At 44.3% G+C, this 20,324-nt stretch overlaps 1 protein-coding gene across 4 annotated transcripts in view; it reads left to right on the top strand.

The window, feature by feature from the left end:
• Positions 1–20,324, top strand: part of TBC1D9 (TBC1 domain family member 9) — an 82,800-nt gene that overhangs the window by 10,632 nt on the left and 51,844 nt on the right. For 3 of the 4 annotated variants that reach the window (XM_034771230.1, XM_034771231.1, XM_034771233.1), the window contains exon 2: positions 9,028–9,138. The exons of the other annotated variant lie outside the window; for it this stretch is intronic. In XM_034771230.1, coding sequence (XP_034627121.1) covers positions 9,028–9,138 — 111 coding nt within the window. The remainder of the gene's footprint in view (positions 1–9,027; positions 9,139–20,324) is intronic. 4 annotated transcript variants of the gene reach the window in all.

Raw genomic sequence — 20,324 nt, 5'->3', positions numbered from 1 at the left:
CCCCCATGTGAACTCTTTTATTCTGGTATTGATATCTTTTTTTGGCTTAGTTGATGTTGCTTGGGAAGGGATTCAAGCTAAATGTATAATTACTGCTAAAACGTTCCTTTCTAGGCAAACCCTTAGGCCTTGTCTACAGTGCCACTTCACAGCGCTGCAACTTTCTCGCTCGGGGTGTGAAAAAGTGCTGCAAGTTTCAGCGCTGTAAAGTGGCAGTGTAAGATAGTGCACCAGCGCTAGTAGCTACTCCCCTCGTGGAAGCGGGAGAGCTCTCACCCAACGCTGGTGCTGCGACTACACAGCCACGATAAAGCTCTGCCATGGCAGTGCTTTAACGTTGTTAGTGAAGAAATAGGTTTTGCTAATCTAAGGGTTTCTTCCTCTATAAGGGATTGTATACACTGCCCTAGGGTTTGGACTATGGGGTGTGAACAGCCCCATGCTCCAAAGTGCTCTGTGGATGCTGCAGGTGTGAACTGAAAGATTCCTTGTTCCCGTTAACACAGTCCTCTTCAAACAGAATCTTCATATCTATCAGCCACCTAGCCAGTTGCTGAGACACTTCCTCTCCGAGCAGAATGTGGGAATGGCACCCTGGTAGAAATTCCAGCACCTTCCTTGCTTCTCAAAAGTTGTAGGTGGCAGGGGCTGGGTTTCTCCACAGGATGTTGCTTTTAAACCACTCTGTCCACACTATTGTCAGACTAGAATGTTTGGTTTTCCAGCTAGTAGAAGTTTAATAAACTTTTTGAGAATGGCGTCAATTTATTAATCTAGTGCAGCGGCTCTCCACCTTTCCAGACTACTGTACCCCTTTCAGGAGTTTGATTTGTCTTGCGTACCCCCAAGTATCACCTCACTTTAAAACTACTTGCTTACAAAATCAGACATAAACATACAAAAGTGTCACAGCACGCTGTTACTGAAAAATTGCTTACTTTCTCATTTTTACCATATAATTATCAAATAAATCATTTGGAATATAAATATTGTACTTACATTTCAGTGAATGTATACAGAGCAGTATAACAAGTCATTGTATCAAATTTTAGTTTGTATTTACTTTGCTAGTGCTTTTGATGTAGCCTGTTGTAAAACTAGGCAAATATCTAGATGAGTTGATGTACCCCCTGGAAGTCCTCTGCATACACCCAGGGATATATGTACTCTTGGTTGAGAACCACTGATCTAGTGTCATTAATGAAGTCCCTAGAACTACTCACACGAGTAAGGCAAATAAGATTTGATTCATAATATTAATTGTGGAGTTTTGAGTGTTGTTTACACTGGCCTTTGACAGGTATGTCATTGGACCTCTTCCTGTAATAAAAATAAATGAGTGAGTTGATTACCTAATCAACCACGAGGACTGCCTTGCAAAAGTAGGGGAAACTAATGATTCATTGTAGTGACTAAAGAAAATAAAATTACCTTCTCATACTGAACATCTTGGCTATTTTGTTTTTGTTATTGTTGTGAGTCACTATTTTTACAACCTAGCTAATGATATCCAAGCTTTAGGCCAACTCTTTTCACAACCTATTAAAGCTGTACAAAATTTAATTCTTAGGGCCAGGTCATGGTGTAAATCAGCATAGCTTCATCAAAGATTGCCTCTAGGGGAGACAAAGTAGTTAATTCTACAGACCTACATGATCCTTAGCCTCTTTGGTAGAGCTTCCTATATCTTTAGCAACTGTACTGGGAGTGTGACAGATGGGGCAATTTCCTGCAATAGCCCTGAAAAATCTTACTGAATTAGGTTTAAGTATCGTTGGAGTCCATTGTATTGAATGCAAAGGTAATGTATTATTTTTGAGCACTGGGAAGTGTGAACGTCAAAGGAATGTACTGAATAATGGGTCAGACAAGAATAGACTTGGGAAAAACAGTGTCAAGTGGTTTGCTGGTAAAATCTTAGGGGGAGGTGAATGCAAATTCCCACCTCCAGTTATACAGGTACCCAGCCTTTTGAAGCTGTGCCCTAAGGAGGGGCCCCTTTTCTGCTGATTATCTGTTCCTGGAATCTGAAGATCAAAGGCCAAAGCAGTATAAAGAAAAGATGTAGGGCTTGTCTACACTGGCAATTTACGCTGCAACTTTCTCGCTCAGAGATATGAAAAAATACCCCCTGAGCGCAACAAGTTTTGGCGCTGTAAAGCGCCAGTGTAGACACTGCACCAGCGCTGGTAGCTACGCCCCTCGTGGAGGTGGGTTTTTTAGAGTGCTGGGAGAGCTCTCTCCTAGCACTTTGCCGTGACCACACAAGCCATTTTAAAGCGCTGCCAGCGAAGACTAGCCCGAACACATTCCTGAGGGATGCTTGTACTGAGATAAAGCTGTTATGAACTTGTCACCCCAGAATAACCCCTTTGTGGGGTTTGATGTATTGTTCGCTGACCAGAGCCCTTGTTGGAGTTGGGTGGGTGATCTCTGGTAGTCTTATTAATATGCATGTAGGTTTTTTTTACTGTTTTTAATGTTTTCTCTCTAATGCTTTCAGCTTAATAAATGTGCTTGCTTAGAACTATGTGGTAACTTGAAACTGTGGGCAATTACACTGCTTATAGTCTCTGAAGAGAAAGCAAAACACTGAAGTTGGCCTGTCTAGGCATTCTGGTTCACTGCTACAGCGAAGGCATGGAATTGTGCAGCCTGAAAAAACCCAATCAGAGGGAGCGAGATGTGAATCTCTGCCCAAGAGAGTGATGGCTGGGGGGGGAGCCAGAAGACTAAAAGTGGGTGCCCTTGCTGGACCATGGAGGGGGAAATACAGGTGCAGTTGTCCTGAACTAGGGTATTTGATTACTATTTACAGAAGTACCCATTATGGGCTCACGATGTATAGTGGAAAAGGAAGGGGACCATCAACACACTTCACGTATTGGGAGGCCATTGAATAGTACGTCTTTTATTTAGTGTTTAAAACATCACACTGAAAAGTAATACGAATGTTTTGAAAAATTACTAATAAGTGACCTGATTTTTGCCTGCTCTCCTAGGGCCAGTTTGGGACACTTCTCCTCCCTCCCCATAGAAGCGAGTGGTTCTGTGAGTAGGTCTGCTGAAGTCAGTGGGACTGCTTGTTTGAGTAGCTGCTCACCAATGTGACAGGGGGGAGGAGGGAAGCATCACAATCTGGCTAAATCTTTGTTCTGTTGGAATTTAGTTGATACAACGTATAGTGCTGGACTTGCTCTTATGTCTTAAAGATTTACATGCTAAACTGCAATAGAAAAAAATAAATCTCTGACTGAAGATGACCTGAGGATGGTACGCTATGGTTATAATTCTTCGTAGAGTGACACTGTCTTTTTTAATAATATAATTGATGGAAATTTTTAAAATAAATACTAAGAGAAAAATGTGAGTTATCTTTATTTTGATAGGCCACGTGTAAACTTATGCGAATTAAGAAGAGCTCTGCATAGTCCTGAAATGAATCCTCTGCAGGAGTAACTGTGGCAGTTTACCAGGGTGGCTCAGCAAAAGCCATAGAGAACATATTCGGTGAGAAATCAGTCATGGCAGCTCTGTATGTCTTCAATAAGAGTCAGTTTTCTTAGTGCAGGTTGCCTATCATACTGAATGTCGTGGGAGTAATGGATCATTGGGATTGAATGGAAAATTCCAAAAAAATCACTGAGTTAAAACTTTCAAGTTGAACTGGAAGTTTCACAGTCTGCTTTTGTCCTCAGCTTTTTGACAAATAGCTTGTGTAATAGGCAGCTGTTGCTGTATCGTGCAATGACGTTAAGGTTGAAGGGTTACTGTACTTCATCATCCAGGTGACCGTGTCTAACCTGTTTTAGATAACAACAACAAAAGTTGCCATATCGTCCAAGTCCCTGATCTTGCAGTCAGACCTTCCTTCTACCCCACATGAAGCCCTCGTTGTCTAAGGGGCTCTGTGCAAGTACAAGTGTCCACTCATATGGATGTGGTTGCTCTCTAACGGGGCAGGGGCCAGAAGATTGTGTGTGCCTGTGTGTGCATCTTCAAATATAAAGTTTTCATAAAACCAAACAAATGGAGGATTACTCTATAGGACTGTATTAAAAACTTGCCTAGATGGAATATAATTGTTTACTCGTGGGAAATCTAAATATGCTTTCAGTTAAAACACCAATTGCTGCACCGAAATCTGCAGACGCTATTTTTACTGAAAACTATAATTACTGAATATACTTAAAGAAAGAAAAAAATGGGGAGTAGAAACATTGTCCATGGCAAACATTTAAAGATGACTGGCGTGTTGTCAAGAGCATAAAGTAAACTGAAAAAAGAGAAACTTGTTTTTCCTCTAGTAACTTTCATGTGTAGTTATTTTAGAAGTTACTTTTAACAATAGTAGGTTAAAATATTCAGGAGAGAGTGTGTGTGGTTTTATATGCTTATTTGGAAGTTGATAATATCCTGTACTGCTAAGTAGGGCTCTGACCCACAACTGGCTCCAGGCAGACTGACAACAATAATGAAGGGGGTTTCATGCAAGTTCAGTCTGCCTACACAGAGTAATTTTCAGAATCTGTGTAGTATTTCAGGCTCTGATCCTGTAAACACCTGTCTCTAATGAGATTACTTCTGTGCATTAAACTGCTCACCTGTGTGAGTGCTTACAGGATCAGGGCCCTCATTTTAATTACTATGGGGCTGAGCCTAAAAACCCTTTCTCACTTGAGTAATTCTTGCTCACAACAAGAACTAGTCATATGAATAAGGGCTAATAGGTGTTTAGTACTGTGAAACTTGAAATCTCTTTATTTTGTTGTAAGGTTGCTGTTAACATACAACATTCTGAAATACTGTTTAAAAAAAAAAGTCCAAACAGTAGTCATGTTTGTCCATAATTTTTCATGGATATAATAATGGCTGTGTAATTCAAGGGTTAACTCATGCAAGAGGATGTAACCATGATTTGGGTAATACATTATTTTGGGTAAATGAGGGTTTTAATGTGAATTAAGAAGTATATTTTTAGATTTTTTTTCAATTACATCTTTTTGTTTGATCTCTCAAATCTATTCATTGCTAATATGTAGCAGAATGAGTTAATAAACTGGGAGATGGTTAAAATAGACTTTCTTTTTTTTAATAACAATTAATAAAATCACTTCTGTTCCAAGGCTCCTCAGAGAGAATCAATTTAAACAGCTATTATTTCATTCTACTTGCATCACCTGCCTGCACAAAAGAAACTGACATATGGTGTAAACTGGAGCAGTTCCTTAAGGACAGCCTTCAAGGGTAATTGTACGATTTGAATAGGCAGTATTAATTGGCTTCATAACATATGAATAAAGACATTATTTAAAAAAAAACAAATTTCTAAGTAATGTTTCTTGCTATCAAAATACTGTGTTCAGTTTTATAAATAAATAAAGTCATAGCCATAAAATACCTGTTAAGAGTGAAGATATGGAAAAGAAGAGATTCACTGAAATCATCTGGGTTTTTGTGGAGTGTTATGAATATTCCTTCCCCTAGCCTCACCAGCAGTAGCATCTCTGCAATCTGTTTCTCCAGTTAAAAAGGATTGGACACCCCTATGCCATAATTTTTATTCTCTTTCCCCCAATCTCAAACAGCTCAGTGAGAATGAGTTAGGTTGGGGGATATTTTCCTGACTTGACACCACTGAGCAGGTCGATGGGTTTGTGCTGCCTCCGGTGTCCTCAGCTCTGTGTCCTAGTTTTCAGCTGTGACATACTTGCAGAGGTGGTGGCAGAATCCTTAGGACCACAGTCACATCATACCAGTTTTGGAAGTGCAGCAGCAGGAAAGAAACTGAGAAATTTTTAATTGCATGAAGGTGGGAATTTGCAGCCCCAATCAGGAGTTTTAATGGTGCTGCTCAGGGCCGGCGCAACCCATTAGGCGACCTAGGCGGTTGCCTAGGGCGCTAACATTTGGGGGGCGGCGACCGCGGCAGCCGGCTCTTCGGCCACCCTGGTCGTCGTCGGTATTTCAGGGGCGGGACCTTCCGCCACCTAGGGTGGCAAAAAAAGCTGGTGGCGCTCCTGGTGCTGCTTATCACAGTGAGAGCACACATGGCCTACAAATAATTTATGTGGCTATTGCCCCATGACGTGCATTTTTAATACTGTCTGCAAATGCATGGAGTTGCAAAGCATGAAGAAGCTTGAGTGTAACTCTTGCAACACATTTAATGCAAATACAGAGCAGAAGCTCCTTTGCAGTTCACTTTTGTTTGTAGAAAATGTTGCCCTATACCCCAGTCCAGTAAAGCACTTAAACACATGCTTACCTTTTAAGGTTATAAGGGACTACGCATATGCCTAAAACTAAGCATGTGCTTAAGTGCTTTACTGGATCAGGGCCTTGTAATGGCAACATTGTTTAATGTAGATGAGTTGCAAGATAATGTACATTTTAAAGGAACAATTTTAAATTATTCTTGCCCATTGGTTTTTGAATGGAGTCGAAACTTATCTAGGAGTATTTGTAGAATGTTTGGGGAAGCCATCTGGTCAACAAACAGTAGTTGTCAAAAAGTCAAATAAGAGGTTAGACTTAAGGTGTGTCAAATGAAGCCAACTTGTCCAGTTAATGTGGAGTATCTCTTGTTTAATGGAGAGTATTTCTGGTTTTCTATTCAGCTTCTATTATAGGTATACATCCTTCTAGCACTGCTTGCCAAAGTTCTGATAACATATCCAGGTCTGTCTTCAGCATGATAATTGAGACTCCTTAGACAAAAAGGGTGGCTGATGGACATTAATGCAACGGGAGGAGGAGATTACCTCCCAACCCATCTGGCCCAGGAAGAACTATATAAATGAGTTTGTTTGAAATACATCAAATGAAAGCCTCCTAATTGCTGTGCGTTGACTGTTGGTGGGATAATTCCAAATGTTAATTGACATTTGGACTTAAAAGCAACTCAAAAGGGAAAACGATCGGTTTGTGCTCTTTGTATCTTTCTGGTGTTTAAAGAGAGCCTGAAAGGGTACTTTCTCCCTGTCATAAACATACCGCTAAGGGTAGCATAAAATCCCTCTTTATCCTGTAAAGGGTTAATTCCTCTTTTACATGTAAAGGGTTAAGAAGCTCAGATAAGCTGAGGGGCACCTGACCAAAAGGACCAATAAAGGGGAGAAGATACTTTCAAATCTGTGAGGAAAGGTTTTTTTGTCTCTCTCTCTCAGAGCCAGCCAGGAAACAGGGCAGGGGAAAATACATCTCCCTAAGCTATATCTGAACTAAGCATCTAGTCTTGCAGAAATAGTAAGTAATAGCAGAAAAGAAATGCGTTAGATTACCTTCTGTTTTAGCTTGTGAGTTTTCCCTGTGCTAAGAAGGAGGTTTATCCCTGTTTTTGTAACTTTAAAGTTTTGCCTAGAGGGGAAATCCTGTGTTTTTGAGTCTTTTGCTATTCTGTAAAGTACTTACCATCCTGATTTTACAGAGGTGCTTCTTTTACCTTTTCTTTAATTAAAATTCTTCTTTTAAGAACCCAATTGATTTTTTTTTCATTGTTCTTAAGATCCAAGGGTTTGGGTCTGTGTTCACCTGTACCAGTTGGTGAGGATATTATTCTCACGCCTCCCAGGAAAGGGGGTGTAGGGACTTGGGGGGATATTTGGGGAAGGTAGGGCTCCAAGTGGCCCTCCCTGAATGTTTGTTTAAATCACTTGGTGGTGGCAGCGATACTAAGGCAAGGAAGGAATTTGTGCCTTGGGGAAGTTTTTTAACCTAAGCTGGTAAAAATAAGCTTAGGGGGCCTTTCATGCGAGTCCCCACATCTGTACCCCAGAGTTCAGAATGGGGAAGGAATCCTGACAGTCTCAAAAAAGAGGAAAGGTGAAGAAAGGGTTCTTTTCTTTTTTCATATTAGAAATTCCGGATTTGTCTACCAGGAAAGACAGCACAGTGGAGAAGTAGTATAATTATGACCTCACAAAACTGAAAATGGGAAACTGAAAAAGGGAAGAGAATGTTAGTGCGTTCAAATTTTGGGGCTTATTTTTGTTTTTGTTTTGATTCATGTTTAACTACAGTATCTAATGAATACCTGGAGAAAGGATGCCATTGATAAAGGTACATTACCCTTCTTTGGCTACAATGCAAGAGCGCTCACAATACTACTCTTTGAGACACCCTCTCCTCCCTCCTCAAAACATCTAGCAAAACCAGATGAAATCCAATTTGTGGAGGGTGGGGAAATCTACCATGTCTTCTTTATACGTAATCAAGAATATAAAAACCATCCCTCCATTTGTTGTTTGTGTTTGCTTTTGTTTTTGTCTTTCCTTTACAGAATATCTTCTAAAAGCCCTGGATTAGAAGATCTTTAGCTACCCTAAGGGCAGGGAGACATCCAGTAGAACTTGATACACAACTGTTAATGTCTCCAACGGTTTCCTTGACATGTCCATAGGTTCTTATTTTCCTCTTTGCTGCTGAAAAGAGTTTGACTGTATGGGTATGTCTAATACTGCAATTAGACACTGGCCTGTACTGGCTGATGGGGCTTGGGCTAAGGGATTATTTAATTGCAGTGTAGACATTCAAGCTCGGGCTGCTGCCTGAGTTCTGGGATCTTCCCACCTTGTAAGGTCCTAGGCCTGAGCCCACCCCTTAACATCTACACCACAGTTAAATAGCCCTAAGTATAGTCATGGCCAAGCTTGTTTTCAACACCCGTTCCAGAGATTGTAGTAGATGACTTGTGCTGAAAATCTTTGGATTATTCTTTTCCTACCTAAAATTCCAAATTTGAACTTTTGTGGGGTGTTCAGTGTATCTTAAGGAAATGCCTAAAGAATGTGAAACGAGAAGCTACAGCTAAATAAGTTTTAAAATGTGCTTTTTCTTAAAAAAAAATTCATTCTTCTTTAGCATGTTTTCTTTTTTAAACTAATATCAACTCCTATGTAAAAGCTGAAATCTATGTTGATTATAGATCTTTTACCTGTTGGCAAAAATGATCTGTCATATAGTAATTTAATGTGCAACAGATAATCTAGCAGGTCACATTAACCAACAGAATTTCCTGTTCCACAGGTCTCCTAGTGGGTACTCTTGATGTTGTGCTGGACTCCAGTGCTAGGGTAGCACCATACCGAATCCTCTACCAGGCGCCAGACTCCTTGGTTTACTGGACTATTGCCTGTGGTAAGAACAAATACACTGAAACAGAATTATTTTTTTGGTGGTGGGGCATGTGCCATGTAACAAATGGAATGTCACTGCTATCTAAGTGCAGTTATTTTGTGATACTTTATCAATCAACTGGAACTGAAAGTCTGTTGATGGAGGAAGTACTTATGAAATCGGCAAGCCACATAATGTATGTGCATGAAACACTGTTAAATAGATGTGATAATTTTTAAGCATTTTTGATGTTGGATTTTTCAAAATTTAGGACCTACCGCAAAACATTTCCTCTGTCATTAGAGTTTTTGATGAGATTGCTATTTTACTATATAACTACGATTTTCAGCAGGAATAACATTTTGTAAACGTAATTCTGAGGCCTGCAGTGTGAAATACAAAGCAGCAAATAAATTGTGAATCTTTATGACCACACCTGATTATAATAGTAGCATCTGAATATAGAGCACATTGCTATAATTCAGCAATGCAATTACTAATCCTATAATACTGCATACTGGTTACTAGATCACAATTTAAGAGGGAAGTTTGCCATCTGGTGACATGTTCGGGGCTTGTCTACACTTGAAATGCTACAGTGGCGCAGCTGCACTGCTGTAGCGCTTCAGTGTAGACATTACATATGCCGACAGGAGGGTTTCTATCATTGGCAAAGGTAATCCACGTCTGGGAGAGGAGTAGGTAGGTTGATGGAAGAATTTTTCAGCTAACCTAGTGCTGTCTGCACTGAGGGTTAGGTTGGTTTAACTACTTCGCTCAGGATGTGGGTTTTTCACACATCTGACTTATGTCGTTAAGCTGACTTAATTTTCTAGTGTAGACCAGGCCTTAATATGGTAAAAAGTATCCTTAACCATTGCTGCTGATGTTTCCTAAATCAGCCCTTGTTTAATGACCACACCTGGACTCTCTTGGCTGTCTCTGAATAGTCTCTATCAAAAACCGAGGCCTTGGCTACACTTGTGAGTTACAGCACATTAAAGGAGTTCCAGGCACACTAGCTCACTACCCGTCCACACTGGCAAGGTGCGTAGAGCGCTCTGACTCCGCGGCTACAGCAGTGCTGGTACTCCACCTCGGAGAGTGGAATAACGTTTGCTGAGCCCCCGCTGACGCACCGCGGTGCCAGTGTGGACGCCCTGGTCCTATAGTGTGCTCTGATCAGTCTCCAGAAGTGTCCCACAATGCCTGTGCTAGCCACTCTGGTCATCACTTCGAACTCTGCTGCCCTGCCCTCAGGTGACCAACCGTCAGACCCGCCCTTTAAATTCTCTGGGAATTTTGAAAATCCCCTTCCTGTTTGCTCAGCCAGGTGTGGAGTGCTATCAGCGAATCTTTCCAGGTGGCCATGCCTCCACACTCCAGACAAGTCCCAGCATGGAGCAATGGCGAGGTGCTGGACATCATCAGTGTTTGCGGGGAGGAAGCTGTCCAGTCCCAGCTGCGCTCCAGCCGTAGGAATTACAATACCTTTGGGCAGATATCAAAGGACATGATGGAAAGGGGCCATGACCAGGACGCACTGCAGTGCAGGATTAAAGTGAAGATGCTGCGGAATGCCTACCACAAAGCCCGCGAGGCAAACCGCTGCTCCAGTGCTGCCCACTGCCGTTTCTACAAAGAGCTGGACGCGATACTTGGGGGCGACCCCACCTCCACTCCGGGGACCACCATGGACACTTCAGAGCCCAGTGCAACGAGACAGGAGGAGGAGGAGGAGGAGCAAAGCAGAAGCGAGGTAGAGGAAGACACCCCGGAATCCCTAGATGCATGCAGCCAGGAGCTGCTCTCAAGCCAGGAGGAAGGTAGCCAGTCGCGGTGGCCGGTGCTTGGGGAAGGACACACACCAGAGGAGGTTCCCAGTAAGCGGCTTTTAGTTTGGGAAGGAAGTTATTCGGTGCGGGCTCTTGGGGTGAGGAGGCTTAGGGCTGCATGCATGCCTAGATGCGGAATAGGGCGTTGATGTGCACTCACATTGTGGTAATCGGCCTCAGTGATCTCTTCAAAGGTCTCAGCCAGAACTTGGGCAATGCGCTTGCACAGGTTTCTCGGGAGAGCCACTGTGGTCCATGTCCCAGTCAGGCTAACTTGTCCGCACCACTGTGCCGTGGGGGCGGGGGGACCATTGCTGCACAAAGGCAAGCTGCATATGGGCCAGGGCGGAAGCCGCATTGCAGTAGAAGACCCTCCCAGGTCACCCTCAGCAGCGAGATATCTTCCAGGATGAACTCCTGTGGAAAATGTGCGGACAGTGTTCAGTATAGGGGGCCCCTGCCGCTGTTAGCTCTCCCCAAGGCACAGAAACCCAGAGGACAATACAGCTGTGAAACAATCAGTCACGCTTGACCCTGTGCTTACCCACCATTTTGGGGCTCCTGTGGGTTATGTGCGCTCGCTTTGGAACGGGCAAATTATGCTATTGTGTAGACTGTGCTTGCCCTTAAGTACAGGGGAATCATTGCTTTGTCTGGTGTAAACAATGCTGCCCTGTTAAGTGTTGCATTTTGCGTTTATAGATGCAACCTTGAGATCTCAGCCGTCCATGTTATCACCGGCCGAAAGACTCCAAAGAATCAGAAAGAGGCCACGTAGAAGGAAGGAAGACATGTTGCATGAAGTAATGCAGCATTCAAGTAATGAAAATCAAAAAGTGCAGGAGTGGCGGGAGAGCGAAAGGAAGGTCCGCCAGCAGAATGCGGATCGCCAAGACCAAAGCATGGAGCAGCTGCTAAGCATCTTGGAGTGCCAAGTGGACTTGAAACAGGCGCTTATAGCAATGCAGGCCTGCAGTCCCCCATCTCCCCCTCTCCCCCCCCGCAGCCCTTGTCCCAAAACTCTTTCCCTTGTGCCCCCATAGTAACCTCCAACCCACTTCCCCCAACATCCGGGTTCTTTCTGCCACCAGCTGCCTTCAACACCTGTAGCTTCACCACACAGCCCTGAAACGACCCTTACCCTCTGCACTCAACTCCCATCACTATGCAGTATAACCATCCTGAAGTGCAGCACTCATTGCACAGCACTCCAGACAGGACATAAGCAAATCTCTGTACCGTTCCCTACCCCCACCCTCTTGCCCTTTCTGTTTCCCAAGCAGTTGTGCCTGTTTTCAATAAATGAATTTTCTTGCCAATAAATGGATTTTTTTTGGCTTTGAAAATATTCTTTATTATTGCATAAAATAAAAGATACCTTAGCCCAAGAAAGAAACAAGCATGGGTCAGTGTAGCAAACACAGATTCTTACTAACATTGGAACTAGTGCATTTCACTCCCGTGCAGGGCACCAGACATTACTGGTGGCTTTCAGCAAATTGCTCCCTCAAGGCATCCCTTATCCTTGCAGCCCCGTGCTGGGCCCCTCTAATAGCCCTGCTCTCTGGCTGTGCAAATTCAACCTCTAGGTGTTGAACCTCTGAGTTCTATGCCTGAGTGAATCTTTCACCCTTCCCTTCACAAATGTTATGGAGGGTACAGCATGCGGATATAACCGCGGGAATGCTGTCATTGGCCAGGTCCAGCTTCCCATACAGAGAGCACTAGCAACCCTTTAAACGGCCAAAAGCACACTCCACAGTCATTCTGCACCGGCTCAGCCCATTGTTGAATCGCTCCGTGCTGCTGTCAAGGCTCCCTGTGTAGGGTTTCATGAGCCACGGCATTAAACGGTAAGCGGGGTCTCCAAGGATCACAATGGGCATTTCGACTTCCCCTACAGTGATCTGGGAAAAAAGTCCCGGGTTGCAGCTTCCTGAACAGGCCAGTGTTCCGAAAGATGTGTGCGTCATGCACCCTTCTGGGCTGGCCTGCGTTAATGTCAATGAAATGCCCACGGTGATCCACAAGCACCTGGAGAACCATCGAGAAATACCCCTTCCAATTAATGTACTCGGAGGCTACGTGGGATGGTGCCAGAATTGGAATATGCGTGCCATCTATTGCCCCTCCGCAGTTAGGGAAACTCATTTCTGCAAAGCCAGCCACAATGTCATGCACGTTACCCAGAGTCACGGTTCTTCTGAGCAGGATGCGATTAATGGCCCTGCAAACTTGCATCAATACGATTCCAAGGGTCGATTTTCCCACTCCAAACTGGTTAGCGACCGATCGGTAGCTGTCTGGAGTTGCCAGCTTCCAGATTGCAATAGCCACCCGCTTCTCCACCATCGGGGCAGCTCTCGCTCTTGTGTCCTTGTGCCACAGGGTGGCAGTGAGCTCCTCACACAGTCCCATGAAAGTGGCTTTTCTCATCCGAAAGTTCTGCAGCCACTGCTAGTCATCCCAGACTTGCATGACGCTGTGATCCCACCACTCAGTGCTTGTTTCCTGAGTCCAAAAGCGGCGTTCCACGGTGGTGAGCATGTCCGTGAATGCCACAAGCAAACTCGTGTCATATGCATTACTCAAGTCGATATCGTCAGAGCTCTCACTGGCACTTCGGATCGTAAGGAATAATTTGACTGTCAAACGTGACGTGCTGGCAAGACTCATCAGCATACTCCTCCGCAGTTCGGGCTCCATTTCCGCAGACTGAAAGGGAAGACAGAGCGCACAGTACAAAAAAAGTTGAAAGATGGCACCAAATGTGGACGGAAGCAAAGAGAATGCTGGGATGCGAACCGACGCATCACAGGGCATTGGGACAGGACCCAGAATGCCCCGCATTCCACGCCCCCATCCCACAAGCCACAGCGCCAGAATGGGAAGAGGTGTTCTGGTGGGATAGCTGCCCATAATGCACCGCTCCCAGTGCCGCTGCAAGTGCTGCAAATGTGGCCATGCCAGTGCGCTTGCAGCTGTCAGTGTGGACAGACTGCAGCACTTTTCCCTACTGTGCTCTCCGAAGGCGGGTTTAACTCTCAGCGCTCTACATCTGCAAGTGTAGCCATGCCCTGAGAGAGGCTTGGGGAAGTCTCACTCTCCTTACACCTCCTTCCTAAACCAGTTGGTATACTTTTGTGTTGCTGGGGTCATTTTTGGCCACCTTCTTGTAATCCAATACCAAATCTCAGTATTACATAGCTATTCAAGACCATTGGACTGAAAACCCAACTCTTGGTACAGGTCCTGTACAAGCTAATGAGTATTCATCCACCATCACTGACTCTGATCTCTCCGTTGGATCTGACCTAAACTACTTCTGTAATGTATGAGTGGCAGTAAAACCAAGTGTAGAGACCACTGTATTAAATGTTACCAATAGATCTAATAAAAGGCGCTCCCTGTGATTCATGATTCTGACGAGGGTAATCTCAGTGCTGTGTCATGCTCTGAATCCAATCTGGAGGTTTTGTATAGCTTTTATCCAGATATTCTTGCAGCTTTTGATGGTAATTATAACTGAAAGAGGGTTTCAGCTAATCAAGTGTTGATTCTCCCCCCCCCCCCGCTCCCCTTCCACACTCACACCTGTTAGTACAAACTTCCAGTGGGTTTTAAAATGTATAACTTGCCTTTAGTACTAAAGCCATTTTTATAAAAGACTTTTTGGAATTCTCATTTAACCTGCTGTTTTTTTTTACTGTCACCTCTTCCATCATGCTGTAGCAGATGGCGGGGCCATGCAGGTTGGTTTCCAATGGGAGGAGAAACAAGTGATGTGGAGGAAGGGCATTTTTTTAGTGTAACGTGTTTGTATACACTAATATATCTATCTATATCTATATATACTGCTCCTTGAACACAGGTGGTCACAAACACCATACAAACCAAGCCCCTCTTTTCTCAGCTTGAACACCAATGCCTGGTTCCCAGGAAGCAAAGCTGTACCCAGAATTCTCCCTAAAAGGGGAGATTGAGGCGAAGCGCATACTCTCCTGCTGCTTATGTCTTCCCCCTCCCCACAAGAACCTATATGACAAAGCTAACGAGTACAGCACTTCTTCAAAGACCATAACACTGCTCACACTTTAAGAAAAAGAACTGGTTTTCCAGTTGCTTCTATAGATAGTTACTTAATTCACATTTTTAATTGGATTAGAAATGCTCTTATTTTATTTTGAATCCGGAAAATTTAACAAATTTAACAATGAAGATATTAGAAAATGTACCCATTGGCCTTAATTTCTTTTTATTGACTGCATCTTGAATTTCAGCTAGTTTTAGGTTTTGTATGTCTAACTGATTGCAAGTTGTTTTTGTTAAATGACTGTCGTAGCTCAAGTCTGACCCCTTAAAGAGAATAGTATGGCCTATAAAGAGAAGGAAAATCTATCTTCCTGAGTGCAAATTCTTCATCTGTGCTGCATTAAAATTGGCCATCTGTGTATCGAAACTGAATACAGGTAAATCTCACCCTTAGAGATGTCTTAATAAGCTTCTTTCATATACTAAACTTCTTTCAAGTCTGGGCCCAGCAGCAGGCTTGCGTGACTGGCTCAACAAGGCAGGGTTCTGAAGACCCAAACTGGCAGAGAAAACGGGCTCAGAGGTAGTCTCAGCACATCAGGTGACAGTCTCAAGGGGTCTCTGTGACCGAATCCGTCACAGTAACATAGTCGAGCAGGATCTGTGCACAGATGATTGCTTTGATACACTGGTAGTGATTTTAAGTGAGTTTTGAGTGTGGTGGCTGGAGAACAGACGAAGTGGTTACTGGTTTATTTTCTGTTTGTTTATTTTGGGTGATGGAAATAAGCACAAGAAAGCAGGAAAATGACTAGCAGTGAGGCAGCTATAAAACTAGAGCTGGCCAGACTGGAAGTGGAAGAGAAGGCAAAGGACCGGGAGTTTCAAATAAGGTTCAAAGAAGCAGAGGCAGCCAGGGAGGAAGCTGCTCACAAAAGAGCCCTGGAATTAAGCCAGAGAAATGCAGGCCCAGATTGAGACCCAGAAGCATGAATTTACTGTAATGGAGTGGAAGAGACAAAACCCTTCAGCAGCCGACTCCACTTCTTCAAAAATCCACAAATGGGAGCGGTTATGTCCTCAGTCTGATGAATCCAGTGATATTGCCGAATATTTCATCACCTTTGAGAGACTGTGCACTCTCCATGCGATTCCCGAAGATCAAAAAATGATCACTTCAGTTGCAAAATTGGCTGGGAAAGCTCTGGACATATTCAATAAGATGTCTATTGATGATGCTTCAAGCTATGGTAAATTTAAGGAACTAGTTTTGAAACAGTTTCAGATTACACCTGAAGCCTACAGGGTTAAATTCAGGAGTTTTAAGAGGGGATCTGGATTGAGTAATGTGGTTTATGTAAATGAAATGAGAGATTTGTTAGAAAAGTGGGTGAGGGGAAAAGGTGTTACAAGCTTGAAAGAAATGTGTAATTTAATTATTCAGGAACAGTTCCTGAATATGTGCAGTGATGATGTAAAACAGTATTTGTGGGACAAAAAGGTGAACGCAGTGGGGGAATTAGCTTAGTTTGCAGACTCTTACGAGCAGTCACAAGCTGCAATTAAACATAAACCACTGGCAGAGGGATACAGGGTTGGTGGAAAGCAGAATCACCATTTTACACCGGGAAAAAGGAGGCTGGGCGTTCACCTCCTCATTCCCTTGCTACTCATCCCAAATCTCCTGTACAAGCAGAGGAGCCCACAAGGTGCTATCATTGTAAATCCACTGAGCACCTGAGGAATAAATGTCGTTGGCTGAGTGGGAATGGACAGCAAGTAACACATGAAGCTGCTGCTTCTCAGAGCACAGGGGTATCCCAGGCTGCTGCCTCTTTCCACACAGGATTTGTAAAGGTTGCTTCTATACAAGCAAGCAGTGAGCATATGTATGCTGTGAAATTTAATGACAAAGTGCTCCAAGGATGGGGAGAGACTGGTGCAGAAATTTCTGTGGTCAGTAGGGACCTAATCCATGAGAAGGATGTGTTACCGGGGTAAAAATGGCAGAATTAGAATTGGTGGGAGGTTACAAAGTCCTTGCACCTTTAGCTAAGATACACATGGAAACTGGTGATTTGCAGGCTGAGCTGAAAGTTGTAGCAGTGGCACGCAATTTTTGCACCATTTCTACTGGGGAGTGATTTCTTTGATGTGGCAGAATCTATCGCAGGGTTTGTTAGCAGCAAGAAGGAATCTTGTGCTAAAAGCCCCAGAGGGGAGGCTGAAGTCACATGTGCTGCAGGGGGAATAGGAGAGTGTCTCTTTAATTCCTTTGTAGCAGTGAAAATGCAGCTTTGGGAGCAGGGATGGTCGTAACCAGTTCCTATAACCCCGGGGCTCAAGGCAGGTCCCTGCGGGAAGCACTGGATAAAGTCAGCTCCTGTCCTATAATCATCTGCCTGGTGAAGGGGAATGTTCCACCTTGTAACAGGGAGGCCGTCCCAGCTGCTGACTGCAAGGAAGTTGCAGGTCAGCAGGGGACACGTCTTGCCCTAGGGTGCACAGAGACACGTATCTCAGAGATGAAAGTTGGGGTTCTGGTGACTGCTGCGGTGGGAACAGATCCCAAGGACTCTGTAGCTGGAAGCAAGTCCAACCTGAGTGAAGGGGGGAGGGCGGATTTTGCTGGCCAGTGAAGGGTCTGTCATAGCTGGTAGCTCTGAGCCCCCAGCTGGACCAGGGTCACCTCCCTTTTCGGGGATACAGGAGTGTCTGCCTCAGAGGAGACCCCAGAGAGGGAAGTCCAAATGGAAGGTGAGGGGGGACAGGAGAGTCTGCTCACCTTTTGTAGGGAGGCTTCACCCCAGGAGGAGGGTGAAGAATCTGCATCTGAAATGCCATACCCCTCACCTGTGGATCACGTTTTAAGGGAAGATTGGGGGTCAAGTCTCCTGGAAGGAAGGAGTCCAGTCTGTGAAAGAAGCTTATTGGAACATCTCTCAGTGTGAGATTTTATCTGTAATCAGTTTCTTAATGTATTAGGCTTAGACTTGCATGCTTTGTTTTATTTTGCTTGGTAACTTACTTTGTTCTGTCTGTTATTTCTTGGAACCACTTAAATCCCTTTTTTACGTAATACAATCACTTTTGCTTATTAATTAACCCAGGGTAAGTAATTAATACCTGGGGGAGCAAACAGCTGTGCATATCTCTCTATCAGTGTTAGAGAGAATGGACAATTTGAGTTTACCCTGTATAAGCTTTATACAGAGTAAAATGGATTTATTTAGGGTTTGAATCCTGCTGGGTGTCTGGATGCTAAGCTGTTTTCAGTTAAGTCTGCAGCTTTGGGGATGTGGGTCAGATCCTGGGTCTGTGTTGCAGCAGATTAGCGTAACTGGCTCAACAAGGCAGGGTTCTGAAGGCCCAAACTGGCAGAGAAAACGGGCTCAGAGGTAATTTCAGCACATCAGGTGACAGTCCCAAGGGGGTCTTTGTGACTGAACCCATCACACATGGCACAAAGGATTTTGCAGTGTTTAGTTGTGTAACGCCATCTCTCATTGCACAGTTGTTCTTTACTGTTCTCTTACAAGTGTGCCACTGATTATTTGGCACTTGTACTCTCCCATTTTTACTGAAACTCATTATAGCCTCATTTGCTTTTCATAATGCATTAATCCTTGGCTCCCATGAATAGTTTTACAGAGCTGTGGAAATCACATGTTTGGTTCCTGGGTTACTTATTCAGCAGCATAACATTTTCACAGGTGGGGAGAAACCCAATGATCTTGTCTATAATCACATGCTATCTGGTTATGTTTGAAGCTGTTTGGCGCTGTAATGGGGGCTTGTTAACATGGATTCATATAATGCAACTTTCTGTAAAATCACTGTTTCTTATCTGAAACTGACTGTGAGGGTCAGAGTCCTCTCTGTTGAACAGGCTCAGAACAGGTGTTGTTGGTAATTTTGCTAGAGACGCTTAAAGCATGTTAATTGCAGAATAGCAAGTCTCAGAGCCCTGGTATACAGACTCAGGCTTACTCTGCTGTGCTAAAAATAATAGTGTAGATGTTCCCTGCCCAAGCTCCAGCCTGAGCAGGAACAGCCACATTGATATTCTTAGCGCCATAGCACGAGCCCGAATCTTTAGACCTGGGCTCTGAGACTCGCTGCCGCAGGCTGCTGCTTTTTTCCTTTTTTTTTTCCTTTTTTTTTTCTTTTTCTTTTTGCAAGTATGTACAGACCCGTGGAAATGTCCCTTTTTGTTTTCAAGTGTATAGTTCTTTCTTCTATCCTCGCCCTTCCTCTTATATCCCAGTCAGTCATACTTTGCAAACAGTTCTGATGTTGAAGATGTGACAGAATTCATTAGCGTATCCAGCATACTGGCTGAGATTATATCCACATTTCAGTCATGTAATGTGTGATCAAGTGTACCACCTTGGGGTGGTGGGGCGGGAGAGTGTGATTGATAGTCTCTGTTCTATGCACAGTAGCTTTTGTCCCCTTTATCCTCTAACATCCTCTCTCTTCCCTGTTGCCTCATTCTATATAAAAAGTTGCACTGGTTTAATTTTTAAGTGTTTGTCTTGACTAGGATTTAAAGGTGTGTTGGAATGTATTACTTTAAAGTCTAGTGTATACAAGGCAGTGCATACTTGAACATGTGCTAAGCTGGTCCAAAGCTTGTCCATGGCACAAAAAGTCATGGTTTTAATATGTGATCGCTAATGTTTTATAACCAAGTGTAGAATAAGATTTTCTAGACCAGTGGTCACCAACCCATAGATCATGATCGACTGGTCGATCCTGGAGCATCTGCCAGTCAATCGTGATCTCCGGCCACTAAAAGTTTGTCTTTGAGTGCTGCTTCAGCCTGTAAGCACCACCCCCGCAGCTCCCATTGGCTGGGAATGGGGAACTGCGGCCAATGGGAGCTGTGGGGGCAGTGCTTGCAGGCAAGAGCAGCATGCGGAGCCACATGCTGCCCCCTCCCCTCCATGGGCAGCAGGTTCATGTTGGCCACTTCCAGGAGTGGCGTGGAGCTAGGGCACGCAGGGAGCCTGCCTTAGCCCCGCTGCACTGCTGACCAGGAGCTGCCTGAGGGAAGTGCCGTCTGGCGGGAGCCCACCCCCAACCCTGAGCCCCCTCCCAGAGCCTGCATCCCATACCCTCTCCTGCACCCCAAGCCCCCTGCCCTGACCCCCCTCCCAGAGCCAGCACCCCAACACTCTACCCCAGCCTGGAGCCCCTTCCTGCACCCAAACTCCCTCCCAGAGCTTGTACCCCTCACCCCTCCTGCACCCCAATCCCCTGCCCCAGGCTCAGTCCCACACTCCAAACCCCTTGGCCCCAGCCCAGTGAAGGTGAGTGAGGGTGGGGGACAGGAAG

Source organism: Trachemys scripta, chromosome 5 (assembly GCF_013100865.1).
Source record: "Trachemys scripta elegans isolate TJP31775 chromosome 5, CAS_Tse_1.0, whole genome shotgun sequence".
NCBI lineage: Eukaryota > Metazoa > Chordata > Testudines > Emydidae > Trachemys > Trachemys scripta.
This window is presented reverse-complemented; position numbering and strand designations above follow the sequence as displayed.